The sequence below is a fragment of the Mesocricetus auratus genome, unplaced genomic scaffold (genome assembly GCF_017639785.1).
Source record: "Mesocricetus auratus isolate SY011 unplaced genomic scaffold, BCM_Maur_2.0 Super-Scaffold_100676, whole genome shotgun sequence".
NCBI lineage: Eukaryota > Metazoa > Chordata > Mammalia > Rodentia > Cricetidae > Mesocricetus > Mesocricetus auratus.
Window position 1 is genome coordinate 5,729,815 of NW_024429266.1, and position 14,004 is coordinate 5,743,818.

The 14,004-nt window shown below is 49.4% G+C and overlaps 1 protein-coding gene across 3 annotated transcripts in view; it reads left to right on the forward strand.

Annotated features, from left to right (window-relative positions):
• The first annotated feature begins 1,714 nt into the window (after positions 1–1,714).
• The window catches only part of Kctd3 (potassium channel tetramerization domain containing 3), a 38,936-nt gene continuing 26,646 nt past the window's right edge, over positions 1,715–14,004 (forward strand). The window contains exons 1-8 of one of the 3 annotated variants that reach the window (XM_040737686.1): positions 1,715–2,023; positions 8,823–8,876; positions 9,427–9,472; positions 10,470–10,543; positions 11,784–11,842; positions 12,087–12,167; positions 12,853–12,993; positions 13,540–13,630. In XM_040737686.1, the coding sequence (XP_040593620.1) occupies positions 1,941–2,023; positions 8,823–8,876; positions 9,427–9,472; positions 10,470–10,543; positions 11,784–11,842; positions 12,087–12,167; positions 12,853–12,993; positions 13,540–13,630 (629 nt within the window). In that variant the 5' untranslated portion in view covers positions 1,715–1,940. Of the gene's footprint in view, positions 2,024–5,457; positions 5,481–8,822; positions 8,877–9,426; positions 9,473–10,469; positions 10,544–11,783; positions 11,843–12,086; positions 12,168–12,852; positions 12,994–13,539; positions 13,631–14,004 lie in introns of those variants that run through there. The other 2 variants (XM_005082445.4, XM_040737685.1) reach the window with 2 other exon arrangements.

Below are 14,004 nucleotides of genomic sequence, written 5' to 3' on the forward strand. Positions count from 1 at the left end.
GTGGGACTGGACTGTAAAATCTCAAGCCCCACGCCCAGTGATCCACTTCCTTCCGTGAGTTTCCACTGCTAATAGGAACTTCACAAAACTTCCACACTAGCTCGGGCGGGGGTGGGGGGGAAAGAGGGGTGGGGGGGGAAAAGGGGGTGGGTGGGCCGCAGTGTGTGCACATGCACGTGGGGAAACATTCCTTTCTCAGCTAATGAAAGAGAAAGATGGTTACTGTTGCCAGTGGGAGGTTAATCCACGATATGTTAATGCCCTTATCTGTCTCTTCCTTTCTGACTGCTTCTGGTTCTGAATAATGAAAGCAGATCTCTCCATGTGGGCACTCCTTCCCATATTTCTCTTTCAATTAAAGGAAGTGTCCTAGCTAGTTTCTTACCAACTGGACACTAGCTAGAGTCATCTGCACAGAGGGAGCCTCACTTGAGAAAATGCCTCCGTAAGATCAGGCTGTAGGTAGGCCAACAGGGCATTTTCTTAACTAGTGATTGAGGGGTGTGTAGCCCATTCTGGGTGCTGCCACCCCTGGGTTCTAAGAGAAAGCAGGATGAGCAAGCCAAGGGAAGCAAGCCAGTGAGCAGCACCCTCCATGGCCTCTGCATCAGCTCCCGCCTCCAGGTTCCTGCCGTGTTCCAGTTCCTGTCTTGACTTCCTCTGATGAACCAAACTCTTTCTCCCCAAGTTGCTTTTGGTCATGGTGTTTCATCAGTAACCCTGACTAAGACAGGCAGCTTTGTTTCCCATGAGCCTTCTGCCCTGGGTCTGCCTAGCGGCTTATCCTGCCCTTCCATATTTATTCTAGAGCATTGTCTAGAACACTGTCCCTCTTCAGCATCACAGCATTTAAAAGTCTTACTCTTTGTGACTTCTTACAAGAATGCAATGAAATCTGATCGGGATCATTCCCTTTCCCCTCTTTTACCACCCGTGTAATTTTGAGCAAGTTTGCAGGCGATTTTAAATCTCAGTCTTCTGTGTTTGAAGTGGAGCTAGGGCCAAGTGGTAGAATGTTCTGCATGTGTAAAGATCTGGTTCAGTCCCTAGGACTCCTTGTAAAACAGAAACACACACACACCTATGAACCACCCATTTATACTAAGCCCGCACTTAACACAGGTTAGCTGTGATTTCGGTCTTATCACCATTAGCTAGGGTCCATTGCCATAGCAGACTGGAAAAGTATGGTTTAGGGGTTGGGCGTTTAGGTCAGTGGCGTCCAGCAAGCACAAAGTCACCAGTTCCATCCCCAGGTTTGGAATTGCAGTGCGTGATGCTAAGAACAACAACAACAACAAAAAAAATCCGAATCAGTAAGCAAGACAAAATCGTGTGTATCTACATTCTAGAAACATGTCGCCGGTCATTGCACACCCCATGGGTGGTTTTGGTCTCTCCTGCCCTGGGCGGTGGCAGCATGGAAGTTATGGAGTTTGCAGGCAATGAGCTGTAAGGGGTTCGGATTCTTAAGTCTTCATTGAATGTGCACACGTGCATTCGACATCAACCCGAACAATTGCGAAGTCCCGTCCCTCCCCCCCCCCCCCAGTCAATCAGTGTGACGGTGGACATGGATTAAAAAAAAAAGCCCTAGACCCTCAGCCGGGGACCCGCCTGCCTCCTGAAACTCCGCCCTCGCGCAGGCCCCGCCCACTCTCCTCCGTAGCCGTGAAGCGCCAACGCTGCGCCGTTTTGTCCCACGCGGCGACCCGTCCTCCCGACGGCTGTGGCGGCCGCCATGGAGGCGAGCGGGCCCTGAGGAGAGGCCGGGCTGGGCCGGGCCGGCGGCCTGCAGCCGCGAGAGGCGGAGGCCGGGAGGGACACTCAGCGGGGGAGGCGGGAGCGAGCCGGGACGCCGCGGAAGGCTCGGTGCTCCGTGTGTGCTCCGGCCGCCGACCCGCGGCTCCTGGCCTCGGCCCCGGTCTCCGGCCGCAGACATGGCGGGCGGGCACTGCGGCAGCTTCGCCGCGGCGGCGGCCGGCAGCGGGGAGATCGTGCAGCTGAACGTAGGGGGGACCAGGTGAGCCTGCAGCCGCGCGGGGACAAGTGGGCGGGACACCCGCGGCCGCAGCATCTGCAAGCCCAGGTGGGCTACCTGCTGCAGCGGGGGCGGCGTCTGCGCGACTAGATGGGGTGCCCGCTGCAGCCTGGGGCTGGGACTTCACGGCCCGGTGGGCAACCTGCTGCAGCCTAGGGGGCGTCGGCAGGGCCCGGTGGGGTACCTGCTGCAGCGGGGTCGGCGTCGGCATGGCCAGGTGGGGGTACGTGCTGCAGCCTGGGCGGTATCTGCACGGCCAAATAGGGTACCTGCTGCAACCTGGTCGGTGTCTGCATGGCCGGGTGGGGTAGGGTACCCGCTGCAGGCGGGGACGCGTTTGTATGGCCCAAGCAGCCCCGCGCATTCCTCAGAGTCTGGTCCCAGGTCAAGTGCACATATGGTTAGAACTCAGTCTTTGTGCCTCCGGGGTCCTAGGGTGTCAGGCTGGAGGAACTCTGTTGGCATGCTGGGCCTGTCTGAGCTAGTGACTCAGGGCCTCCCGCCTGCTAAGCGAGCATGCTGTAGGCATTCCAGCAGGTTGTAGTCTCAGTAAAGCCCGGTCTAGGGCTTGAGCTGTTGCTTAGGAGCGGGCCTCCCTTTCTCTAGGTTCACTTAGCTGTGGGTTTAGCTACTGCACCTTTGAAAGCCGGTTTTGGTAGGGACTGTAGTAGAAATGTCAGTTCAGGGGGCCGGGTAGATCAACATCGCTGTTTATTTCCAGAGTTTTTCGTTGTGCCCGGACAGGAAGGATCTATTCCACTTGTAGAGGCGTGTGTCTAAAACCGGCTTGTGAGCACCTTAGGTGTTGGCGAGGAGGAAACCAGCTGTACTCTGTATTCTCTCTTGGGCCTTCTACTCCCATTCTGTGCCTTTTAGTAAGTTAATTGGCCAAAAAACAAAATCAAAAACAAACCAAACAACAACGACCAAATCCGTTGTGGTAGGTTTGCCACGACTTACAGATTTTCTTCTCAGAAAAGAGGTGATGCACCAGCACTGTTGAGGGGAGCTTGGGTTTTAGCCATAAGGATGTAGGGAGTCAGATACTTGGGACATAGGCTATTTTGCTGCCCGGGAAGACTAGTTTTCAATGTCTAAGACTTTAAGCGTAGAACCTTTTGCTTATTTAAAAACTACAAGTTAACAGCAGTGAAAACAGTAAGGTGGCCATCTGGTGCTGGAGAACTCTAAGCTAGAATTTGTCGTGTTCTGTCACGCTTTTCCTACTAAGCAAGGTTTTAACAGTTGGAGAAGTTGCACCACGACTGCATTGTAAACATACCAGGTCATATGCAAATATCTATCTCCTAGTGTAAGGAATGTGGTTTCCGTGCCCACCTAAAATCACACGAAAGTATTGCAGGTAGCTTGGTACGCAAAAGTGAAATACTCCATAAAGAGGTCTAGCGTTTGTTACTACAAAGAAGCAAGATTGTGCTCACTTAAAATCTTGACACTATGGGTGGCTGACGTACCTCCTTACAGACACTCAAAGGAGCAGAGCGTTATGACAAAAACTAAGCTGTCTTGTTAGTTTGGAGAAGACTGCTAATTGTCTTCATCGTGTGTGTGATGCAGGTGTCTGGGGAGGCCAGAGGATCCCTTAGAGCTGGAGTTTCAGGGGTGTGGCTTTTGCTGTGAGCCCACCTGACATGGGTGCGAACTGAATTCTGGGAACCAAACAAGAGCAGCAAGTGTTCTTAGTCACCGAGCCCTGTCCTCAGCCCTGATGTTGCTATTTACTGTGTGTTGGAGATGGATGCGGCCAGCACGATGACTAGCCCGATAAAGCCGCTTAAGGAAGCACACCTGGCAATCGGGCTTTCATCCTTGGAGCCCATGTAAAGGTGAAAGGAGAAAGAAATCTGACTCCACAGAGTTGCTCTCCGGACGCCACATGCACACTATGACACGCCCCTCCCCACCCCCATGCCGTCTGTGTCAGTAACAAAAATAAAATAGTAAAAAAGAAAGTTGGTGTCTTAACGACAGAGCTCCAAGAACTACAAGCACACTCGAGCTTCGAGTCTTGAACATTTTACTTTACCTGTGGAACTTGATTCTGAATTTTTCACAGTGCTAATTAGCAGAGAACACAAAACATGGCAGTACATTTATTACTGATTTGAACATTTTAGCAGATAAAAGTCGTTAGGTGGGAATAAAATATAAAAGTAAAGATTAAGCCTTGGGATTATTAGGGTTGACTATGTCACAAGCAGCGACAGCATTTGATGCCAAGTGTTGGAACCCCGTTTCCAAGCCTTTATCAAGTGCTCACACACCCTGTTAGCACTGGAGGGCTAGAAGAGGGCCAGAAGTCATGTTTGCTTTGTACAAAGCAGTTTGACACCGTGAAGACGGTCACAGAGGTCCCTGGAAGAGCAAAAAGCCCTTTTGTGGGTGGCTGTGAACTCAGGAAGGCCTATGGGACGATGGCCTGTGGCATGGCTTGAAGCTCCCAAGTCACAGAGTAAGAGGAGATGTGTCTGTCGAACGCAGAGGGCAGACACAGAAGCTCGCTGCTCAGGGACTGACTCGGATGGGCAGGTTCTGTCTGACTTAGCACTTGCTGGGGTTTCTTTAAAAACTGCTAGTGTTCACTGTTTCCAGCGTTGGTGAAGAATCCCAGTGCCCCTCAAGATCCGTTTACTTAGGTGTCAGTTTAGATAGGAGAGGGCCGCTTGGCAGGGACCCACTTAGGGACAAGCCCTCCAAGTTGGCTCAGTTTCCAGAAGCGCAAAGTGACGACAGTGCCAGACCATGGACTGATGGAGGAAATTGAGGCACTAAACATGAAAGGTGAGGGTAATGGCATCGTAGTGATGACTCATAGCCAACAGTTTGACTTGGGCTACTTTCAGATTTCCAGATGGATTTAGTAACAAGCTGCTAGAGTGGAGGGTAACCGGATCTGCTGATTTCTTTAGTCATCTTTTGGACGTGTTTGCCATCCATCCACCCATCCTTGGCACACTTCAGATATGAGATACAAAACAGGAAAGGCCCTCATGTATATGTAGCAGAGAACTATGTTAATCGTATAGACAAGGTTTCCTGTCTCTGCCCAAAGTTGCAGACCATCTTCTGGGGTGGGCTCCATGCGGATGCACTGCGTAGCTGGGCTTCCCTCCTTCTGCCCGTGACCATCTCCACCTCTGAATGTGGGGCGACAGAAGCGTGCCACCATGCCTACTGGGGCATCATGATTTTCAGCAGGCCTGTGTACTTTGACATGCTTTCCTGAAGGTGATGAGAACGGAATGTCAGAAGTTATAAACCATCCGTGTTTGTTTTCTCGACATGACAGAGCACCCGACAGAAGCGACTCAAAGAAGTCAGAGCTCTCTGGGCTCCTGTTGGAGTCTGCAGGCCACGATGGTGCCGAAGCTTAGATTACTGCCTGTAGTTCCTAAACACCAGCCAGTGAATGGTGCTGGTGGGTTTTCTTTTGTATTTTTTTTTGTCAACATGACAGAAGCGAGAGGGTCATCTAGGAAATTGTCTCCTTACGGTTAGCCTGTAGGCAAATCTTTGGGACATTGCCTTGATTAAAGATGGATGTGGGAAGGCCTGGCCCACTGTGGGTGGTACCTCTCTTGGATAGGTGGTTCTGGGTCATACAAAAAAGCAAGCTGAGCAAGCCACGAGGAACATTCTCTTCATTGCTAATTGATAGAGGAGGGCCCAGCATGCTGTGGGTAGTAGCATCCTTAGGCAGGCAGCAGGGAGGCAGGCAGGCAGGCAGGCAGGCAGGCAGGCAGGCAACAGGGAGGCAGGCGGGCGGGCGGGCGGGCGGGCGGGCGGGCAGGCAACAGGGAGGCAGGCAGGCAGCAGGCAGGCAGGCAGGCAGGCAGGCAGGCAACAGGGAGGCAGGCAGGCAGGCGGGCGGGCAGGCAACAGGGAGGCAGGCAGGCAGGCAGGCAACAGGGAGGCAGGCAGGCAGGCGGGCGGGCAGGCAACAGGGAGGCAGGCAGGCAGGCAGGCAGGCAGGCAGGCAGGCAGCAGGCAGGCAGCAGGCAGGCAGGCAGGCAGGCAACAGGGAGGCAGGCAGCAGGCAGGCAGGCAGGCAGCAGGCAGGCAGCAGGCAGGCAGGCAGCAGGCAGGCAGGCAGGCAGCAGGCAGGCAGGCAGGCAGGCAGGCAGGCAGGCAGGCAGGCAGGCAGCAGGCAGGCAGGCAGGCAGGCAGGCAGGCAGCAGGCAGGCAGGCAGGCAGGCAGGCAGCAGGCAGGCAGCAGGCAGGCAGGCAGGCAGGCAGCAGGCAGGCAGGCAGGCAGGCAGGCAGGCAGGCAGGCAGGCAGGCAGGCAACAGGGAGGCAGGCAGCAGGCAGGCAGGCAGCAGGCAGGCAGGCAGGCAGGCAGGCAGGCAGGCAGGCAGGCAGGCAGGCAGGCAGGCGGCAGGCAGGCAGGCAGGCAGGCAGGCAGCAGGCAGGCAGGCAACAGGGAGGCAGGCAGCAGGCAGCAGGCAGGCAGGGGCTGTATCAGAAAGGTAGCTGAGTAAGCTAAGGAAAGGGGAGCCAGCAAGCAGCATTACTCCATGGTCTGCTTCAGTTCCTGCCTTGGCCTCCTACAGTGATGGACTGAGACCTGGAAGACAAATAGGCTGATTTGGTCAAAGTTTTATCATAACAGCAGAAAACAAACTAGGACTAGGGTGTCTTCACACTTCATTTACTCTAGTCTAGGAACTCCTTCACAGACACGCCCAAAGGGTTGTTTCCATTGATTCTAGACAATCAGCTCTTCCACCATCATTACTTGAAGTTGTCTAATGCTTCCAGTCTTTCTGTGGATGCCTCCATTCATTGCTGACTGGTTTGCTTTTAATTGACTTACGTTTTTGGTGCCTAGTGGTAACCATGTTATGTTAAAGAGTTTGCTAAGACTCATCCTCAGGAAAAATTGGCCATATGTTCTTGACGACATGTTTATTGAACTCCTTCCTGTTTGTTTATGTCTTTATGTATTTATTTGAGACAAAGTCTTACTGGCATCTAATTTGCTATGTATCCCATGCTGGCATGGAGCTCATGCCATTCCCCTGCCTCAGCCTCTGGAGTAGTGGAATTACAGGCATGTGCCACCTTACCTGGTTTTAGCTCCTTTCTTAGTCTGACTAATGAGCATAGGAATTGCTTGACAACACTTAGATTATTTATAACTTGTGAGATTAGTTGGGAGTTAGCACCTCTGTGCCTCTGTAAGATCTTTTAATGCAACAGATGTAGAGATGGATCTATCAGAAATGAATTATTTGGGGCTGGGGAGTTGGTTCAGTGGTTAGGAGCACTTGTTGCTCTTGCAGAGATCCCAGGTTTGATTCCTACCACCCACCTGGTGGCCACAACAGTCTGTAACTCCAGTCCCAGAGGGATCTGATGACCTCTACTGCCCTCTGTGTGCGCTGGGCACGCACATGGTGCACCTGGGTACATACACGCAAAACACTCATACACATAAGATAGTAAAAATAAGTATATCTGTAGAAACCAGTTATTTCCCTCTTTCCCCTAGTAGTTCAGTGAGAGGCTGTGTCTTCCTTACAGACTGAACAATGGATGGAGCAGGCAGAGATCATTTTTTCCCCTGTGATTAAGAAGCTTGCTGTGACAACAACAGGCGAAGTCTGAGATAATTGGGCTGTATCAGACGTTTGTGGAAGGGAGCTCGTACTTTTTTTCTGCTATCACTGTCATTAGGTGACATAAGGCCTGGTCAGGCCAGTGACCACATGGACAGCTTAATGTGTTTGTCAATAATTTATGTGGAAATGCTCTGTTGTAACCATTTAAAGCCCTCAGGTTGTACAAAGGAACCAGAGTCTCAGTTTCTACGAAACACTTAATTGTGCATCTAATTATCACACCTCTGTTTCAAAGTAGCTGTTGGGTCTGTGCCAGTGCCAGGCTGCAGGATTGCAGGTCACTCCAAACACTGCCACCTGCTTTTTACAAACATATGATTATTATTATTATTGATATTATTATTATTTATTATTGTTATTATACACACTCCTGAAAGTAAGCTTGGAAGTTTTAAGGAGCATTCAAAGTAAGCTTGGAAGTTGTAGGTTTTAAGGGGCAGGAGCAATCGTCTATCGAGAAAGGAAATGTTTTAAGGCTGTGTGTCTCAGTGCTTAGGTGTGCATTGACCTTGGTGGTCCTCAGCTTGGCCTGCAGTCCACTGACGTTTGCTCTGCCACTTGGAAGATGTGAAAGGAAGTGAAGGAAACTTTGAATGACAGGCTGGGATGAACGAAGAGCAGGTAGTACCCACTGTACTCATGTACGGAAACATCCCAAGAATGCTGTATGGAGAGTATTGAGTACATAGTTCACACCAGTAACTAGTTGCTCAGATAGAGGTCTTATGGGACGGAGTGTCTTGAAGAGCCGTTGTGGATTTGGTAACGCAGTCATGTCAGCAAGATGGCTGGGACTTGGCAGTCCTGGATGTGAGGAAGGTGACTGAGCTGGGATGAAGATGAGACAGAACACGCAGAGTCGAGAGACAGCAGCGGCACCAAAGATCTGCACATGGCTGAGCTGAGTGGGAGGCTGAGATTCGCTGTGATGGACTCAAGGAGTGGGGTTTTAGGATTTGCATTTGGTTTTGCTGAGAGCTGTTTGAGAGTCTCAACTCTGATTGCAAAGTGGTAAAATTTAAAAGTAGTAAACACGGTAAATATGATCAATGCAAGTGTAATCTTATCCACCTGTGAGCGTTACTGTCTCATGTCTCAGTGTGTTTTCATTTATAACGCAAGGTGATTTCAATTGCAGATTCAGTACCTCAAGGCAGACTCTTATGTGGATTCCAGATTCTTTTTTTTCCAGGTAATTAATGTAATTCTTCATGTTTTTATACATTTTATCAGTTGCCAAAATATGGAATTTTTCTTTATTAGTTAAGTTTTTTAATAGTTTGAATTAAAAATGTTAACTGTTAGCCGGGCGGTGGTGGCGCTCGCCTTTAATCCCAGCACTCGGGAGGCAGAGGCAGGCGGATCTCTGTGAGTTCGAGGCCGGGCTGGACCGACAGCCTCCAAAACAATACAGAGAAACCCTGTCTCGTAAAAAAACAAGAAAACAAAACAAAACAAAACAAAAAACAAAAAAAATGTTAACTGTTAAATTAGAAATCTTATTGTCTTTGTACGATGGAGGAGAGTTTTGCCATGTATCCCAGTCTGGTCTTGAACTCCTCTTTCTCCTGCCTCAGCCTTCTTGTTGTTGGAGTTACAGGCATACACCCCACACCTGCTTAAAACTGAGGTTTTTCTTTTAAAGTTGGAGGCACAAGCTTGCTTGTGTTGACTTTGACAGTTAGTAAGGAAGTTGTTTATGTTCGATTGTGACTAACTGGAGCTTGTTTTATGACTCCTAGCTTGCTGAGTGGAAGAATTTCAACACTTCGAGATGAAACTGGCGCTGTGAGTATAATGTTGTTGTGTTTCTAAATTCCATCAACAAATGCTTGTAATTTTTAGTGCAGAGTGACAGGAAAGCTCACATTTTAGGAAACAAAGTTAGTGTGGCATTTAAAAAATTTTTTCTTCTGGAAAAAATTTCTAAAGTGAAAAGAGACCCCTAAGCAGTAACTATTGTATATAGCAGTTTGAGATGTTTGCGATTAGAGCAATTGTAGGATGTAGCTTACATTGACAATTGACAGAATAGTTCCTTAGTCAGTAACTGAAACTGTAATAGTCAATAAGTATATAAAAAGAAAATATTTTGGTATTAGAGTACTAGAAATTTGTAGGTGGGTAAACTCCTACATTTTTTTTATGAACCTGTGAGGCAATATAGCTTGGAAACAAAGTCTTGTAAAGTCTAAGCCAAGAGGTTGGCTTCTGCACTTACAGCATTGCGGTGGGTGTAGAGCTGTTCAGACGGCTACTGTTAGCAACAGTGACAACCCACAGAAGCACTGTGAAGTCGTTTATTGGATGAGATCCGCAAAAGTAAACACCAAAGCAGATGTGTCTGCATGAAGCTATCTTAGTTAAAAATTAATAAAATACCCAGTTCGTGGTTTTCCCATTGGCAGCTTCTTTGTCCTGTGGATGCCGTGGTCTTCCATCCTGTATCCACCAAGCTCTTGAAGCAGAGATGGTGAGGTTGTCAGCTGAGCCTGTGGAAGGCCTGCACTCTAGGTGACAGCTGTGGCAGCCCCGACTTCTGTCTGTATGGCAGTCACGGTGGCTGCCTCACTGGGTGCTGCCAGAGCGGCCTGAGGTTTCCCGGGGGTCGCTCCCCCAAGCATTATCAATAACTAGAAACGAAAACACTCACGTGACCACACTGACAGACCACAGCTATACCATTGGAGTCTTAGAAACATCAAAAGCAAGGAAATCTCAGGCAGTCTCTGTTGAAGGAGGGACATACATTTTGTCTTGATAATAAACAATTCTTCACTTGCAGATATTTATTGATAGGGACCCGGCAGCATTCGCCCCCATTTTAAATTTTCTCCGGACAAAAGAACTTGACTTAAGGTAAGAGTCTGATCATTTCTGAGGCCTTGCTGGCAGCCAGTGTTTGGGCTGTTCACAAAGTAATGTGCTTGCCCATGACTGCTTTTTAGTTGTGTGTTTGTGCTTACCAAGGCATACCGTGTTAACAGTGTGTCCTAAGCCTTCCTAGTCTTTAGCCTATGCCGCTGGGCTATTGACTTTTGGTTTTAAAGGGGAGTTGAGAAATATTCAGCGTGTGTGTGTGTGCCCCCGTCTGTCCATCCCTGTCCGTGTGTCCTTATGTTCTAACTAAGGTTGGTGTCAGCCATCTTGGATCAGTTTCTCTGCCTTTTACTTGAAGGCAGGGTCGATCTTGCCATCACTTGGTTTCGTTTTGCTAGCCAGCTTGCTCTTGGGCCCTCTGTCTCTGCCTTCTGCATTCTGGGGTTACATGTGGGCTGCCACACCCCACCTGGCATTTCTGTGGTGTGGAGGGATCTGAACGCCTACCCCATGTGTCCTCATCTTTGGGCTGCAGTGCTGTCCTCCAACACTTGTCCCCCTTCCTGCTAACGGTGACACATGAAATAGCTCACTCACAATTGTGTGTGCTAGGGCTTCTTCTTGGATGTACTACAGGGTGTGGAAGTGAGGGCTGTTAATGGGAACAGGGAGGAGGAGGAAGAGGAGGAGGAGGAGAAACTTGCAGGGTGCTCGCGGCACAGCGGGGAAGATTAAAGTATGGATAGAAAGGATTGTGGTGAGAAGTACAGTAAGCCCATCTTTTTTCTTACCGGGTTTCTCTTGAAAATTTGTTTGTATTAGCCCTCTTACACGAATCATCAAAATATGTTAAGGCTTTAAGGTAGGTAGCAAATGCTTTTATTTTAAGGTTTTATTTATTTTTGATGTGTGTTTCCTTCACACATGCATCTGTGTTCCTTGGGCTTGCAGTGTGCCCTTGGGGGTCAGGAGAGGGAGTTGGAGCCCCTGGAACTGGAGTTTCAGGTGGATGTGAGCTGCCCCCTGGCTGCTGGGAACTGAATCTGCCTTCTGGAAGAGCAGCAGCACCCTTAACCACTGATCTCTCCAGCCCCAGCAGAACGTTGTGCTCCATGTGATGTTCCTTTAGACTGGGAGGTGATTAAGGGCGTTACTAAAAGAACATGAGAAAGACAAGATTTGAGCTTGAGGAGTCTGGTGCTGGGTTTCCTCAGTCTGTCCCCGGGGTGGGCAGGTTGTCCGTGTGGAGAGCTCACAGCCTTCATTTGTTTCTTTGCAGGGGAGTGAGCATCAGTGCTCTCAGACACGAAGCTGAGTTCTACGGGATCACTCCGCTGGGTATGTGTTCATCTCCCAGGACTGACCCTGTGTGACACACCTGCCCAACGGCAGTGTCTTCTCTCAGGTCCTCCTGAGAGGAGCTCAGTGCTTAGTGTTTCCTAGTAAAAGGGTGACCTCAGCTGTGAGTCCCCCTAAACATGTCTCCCTTCTCTTCTCGCCACCCTTACCTGGAGAGCGTAGACGTGGAGGCGCAGGTCTGTGTTTGCACGGCCCCCTGACAAGCTTGTGTTGTCTGTTACAGTGCGAAGGCTGCTGCTGTGTGAGGAGCTGGAGAGGTCATCCTGTGGCAGTGTCCTGTTCCACGGCTACTTGCCCCCACCAGGTACTGCTGCGCAGATGTGCTCAGGCCTGTCACTGAGCAAGAACAAACGTAAAGCTTAGAAAGGCCCTCTCGGCTATTTGAGTTTCAACAAACCTGGGCCCCACCAGCCTGTGCCGTTTAAGGAGAGTGCAGCCACACAGTGTATAGAGCAGGCTTGTAAGGGCCCAAGAAGGTAGGTCACCACAGCTGCACCTCCGACCCCTTAGCCCGAGGCCCTGAGCCCTGGAGCTCTGCAGGGTTAGGTCACTGTCCTCTCGGTCACTTGGAAGAGTTGACCTTTGCCTGGGCAGTATCGTGCTTCTTAGAGAGGTTTACTTTTGAAAAGATCCCCTCTGAAAGTATGAGGCGATGGAACTCTGAGGCACGGTTAGGATGACGTGTGACTCCCATAAATCTAAAGAGCCGCTTAGACTGGCTGGATTGATTGCTCAGTACGCTGAAGCCGGGTCAAGTGGCGCATAATATGACAGGCCTTAATCCCATTGTCTGTGAATAGTAAAATACCAGGAATTGGTTGGGTTTCTCTTATTTCCCTTTTTCCTGTAATAGTTAAACTGTTTGACATACACTGACATGTTTGAACACCTATTTTAGATATAAGAAAGTTTAGATGTCCCTCTGTTACAATGTGATATTTTTCATTTTTGGAAGGGTAGCAGATAAATCTGTGTCTTCTGCTTTGCAGGCATTCCCAGTCGTAAAATAACTAACACAGCTAGGTCCTCTGTGGATGCTAGGAATGGACTAAATCCTACAGAAGGCGAAGCCCGGGGAAGCGGGACCCAGCCTGTGCTCTCTGGAGATGGAGACGAGACTGTTAGGCTGGGTAAGTGGGGTGTCAGAACACCAGAAAGAACACTTGTTCTTAGTTCTCCGTGACAGGCTGCCATGAGTTTGAGTATTACTCTTTGGCTGCTCACAGACCACACACACTCTTATACTCTGACACTCCCTCACGGTGCTGTGTGTTGAACCCATGGCTGCAGTACAGAGTGCGAAGGTACCAAGCCACACCCCAGCCCTTTGTTTCCATTTTAAGTCCAGATTCATCGCTTATATCTTGGAAAGTCTCATCTAACACACATTCTTATTTGAAGTGTAATATGATCTCTGTTTCTGTTTTCTTTCTGTTGTTTTTGTCTGTAGAACAGTTGACAAGCTTTGTGTTGAGAGCTAGCCAGTGAGATCCCATTCTAGGCTCCTGGGGGCTGTGTGGTGTCTGTTTGCCTCTGTCTAATGAAGGCATGCTGGGTAGTGTAAGCTGTGAGCATGCTCTGCTCTGACACCCAGACAGACAGACGCATGAAATGGCCTGGGAGCCAGAACTTTCCAATTCATTTAAGATGTAAATGTTTCTCTCTAAAACCGGCAGGATTTCCCGTGGATCCAAGAAAGGTGCTAATAGTCGCTGGCCACCACAACTGGATTGTAGCTGCCTATGCACATTTTGCTGTGTGTTACAGGTACCACGTTCTTAATCACCATTTGGTTTTATTTTAGATAATTATATTTTATATTTACATTGAATATGCTTCTTCTAGCCACCGGTTTTTCTCCTGCATGTTTCACCCACTTTACTTGGTAAAAATTTAGTTTGTTTTTACTTGATACCTACTTTGGTACCTAATTCTGATAGCCTAATCGGCTGCTGTGTTTCCCAGGAGGTAGAAACTGACGCGGATGAGATATGTTGCTCTCTGGCTCACTTAGTTGTTACATTGGCAGCAGTAGGCAGGGTTCTACTGTGAGCTCTGCAATTCCTTTTTTATGATGAGTCAGTGAGGTACTGTGCAACAGAGCAGAGGGGAGCTCTGTGCTGTGTGGTTGGTGCACCGTT